This window comes from Plasmodium reichenowi, chromosome 9, assembly GCF_001601855.1.
Source record: "Plasmodium reichenowi strain SY57 chromosome 9, whole genome shotgun sequence".
NCBI classification, from domain to species: domain Eukaryota; phylum Apicomplexa; class Aconoidasida; order Haemosporida; family Plasmodiidae; genus Plasmodium; species Plasmodium reichenowi.
In genome coordinates, this window is record NC_033654.1 from 1,226,177 (window position 1) to 1,227,447 (window position 1,271).

At 20.5% G+C, this 1,271-nt stretch overlaps 1 protein-coding gene across 1 annotated transcript in view; it reads left to right on the top strand.

The window, feature by feature from the left end:
* Positions 1–74: 74 nt before the first annotated feature.
* The window catches only part of PRSY57_0930200 (profilin, putative), a gene marked incomplete at both ends in the record, with an annotated part of 1,371 nt that continues 174 nt past the window's right edge, over positions 75–1,271 (top strand). The window contains 3 exons of the mRNA XM_012907541.2: positions 75–158; positions 453–566; positions 720–978. Of these exons, the coding sequence (XP_012762995.2) occupies positions 75–158; positions 453–566; positions 720–978 (457 nt within the window). Of the gene's footprint in view, positions 159–452; positions 567–719 lie in introns of the transcript that reaches the window.

Below are 1,271 nucleotides of genomic sequence, written 5' to 3' on the forward strand. Positions count from 1 at the left end.
TTTATTTTTTTTTTTTTTTTTTTTTTTATAAAACATCATTATTTTTATAAATATATAAAAAAAAAAAAAAGAAAATGGCAGAAGAATATTCATGGGACAGTTATTTAAATGATCGCCTTTTAGCAACCAATCAAGTTTCAGGAGCTGGATTAGCTTCGGTAAAAATTATAAAAAATACAATGAAAAATAATACGTTGTGTGTTCCTCCCATGAATATAATATTATTTGTTATATGTATATATATATTATATATATGTGAGTGTATTTATATATATATATATATATATATATATATATATATATTCCTTTTGGACATATATATTTGCTAAAAATTTATCGTTTATTTTTTTGAATGTCATCCATATTTAGAAAGGAAGATTGTTATGCACTAATCAACATAATATATATATATATATTTTTTTTTTTTTTTTTTTTTTTTTTTTCATCTGTAGGAAGAAGATGGAGTTGTCTATGCTTGTGTAGCTCAGGGTGAAGAGAGTGATCCAAATTTTGATAAATGGTCACTCTTTTATAAAGAAGATTATGATATTGAAGTTGAAGATGAAGTAAAAAAAAAGAAATAATATATATATATACATACATACATACATATATATATGTAAATATATATATATAACATTTAAAATATTATGTGGCACATATAAAAATTTACATTTATATTTTATTTATTTGTTTGTATTTTTTTTTTTATTTTGAAGAATGGTACTAAAACTACCAAAACTATAAATGAAGGACAAACTATCCTTGTAGTTTTTAATGAAGGATATGCTCCTGATGGAGTTTGGTTAGGTGGTACTAAATATCAATTTATAAATATTGAAAGAGATTTAGAATTTGAAGGTTATAATTTTGATGTAGCTACTTGTGCTAAATTAAAAGGTGGTCTTCACTTGGTGAAAGTTCCAGGAGGAAATATATTAGTTGTATTATATGATGAAGAAAAAGAGCAAGACAGAGGTAAACAAAAATTTATGTCTTTATAATATATTCTTATTATGTGGTTATGTGTATTCTTTTTTTAAACAACACGTTTAGATTATAATAATTATTATTATCATGATGATGAACATTATTTTTTTTTTTTTTTTTTTTTTTTTGTTATATATTAATGTATATAAATATTTTAATTTATGTATATGTTCATGTAAATATTTTAATTTATGTATATGTTCATGTAAATATTTTAATTTATGTATATGTTCATGTAAAGATTTTAATTTATGTATATGTTCATGTAAAGATTTTAATTT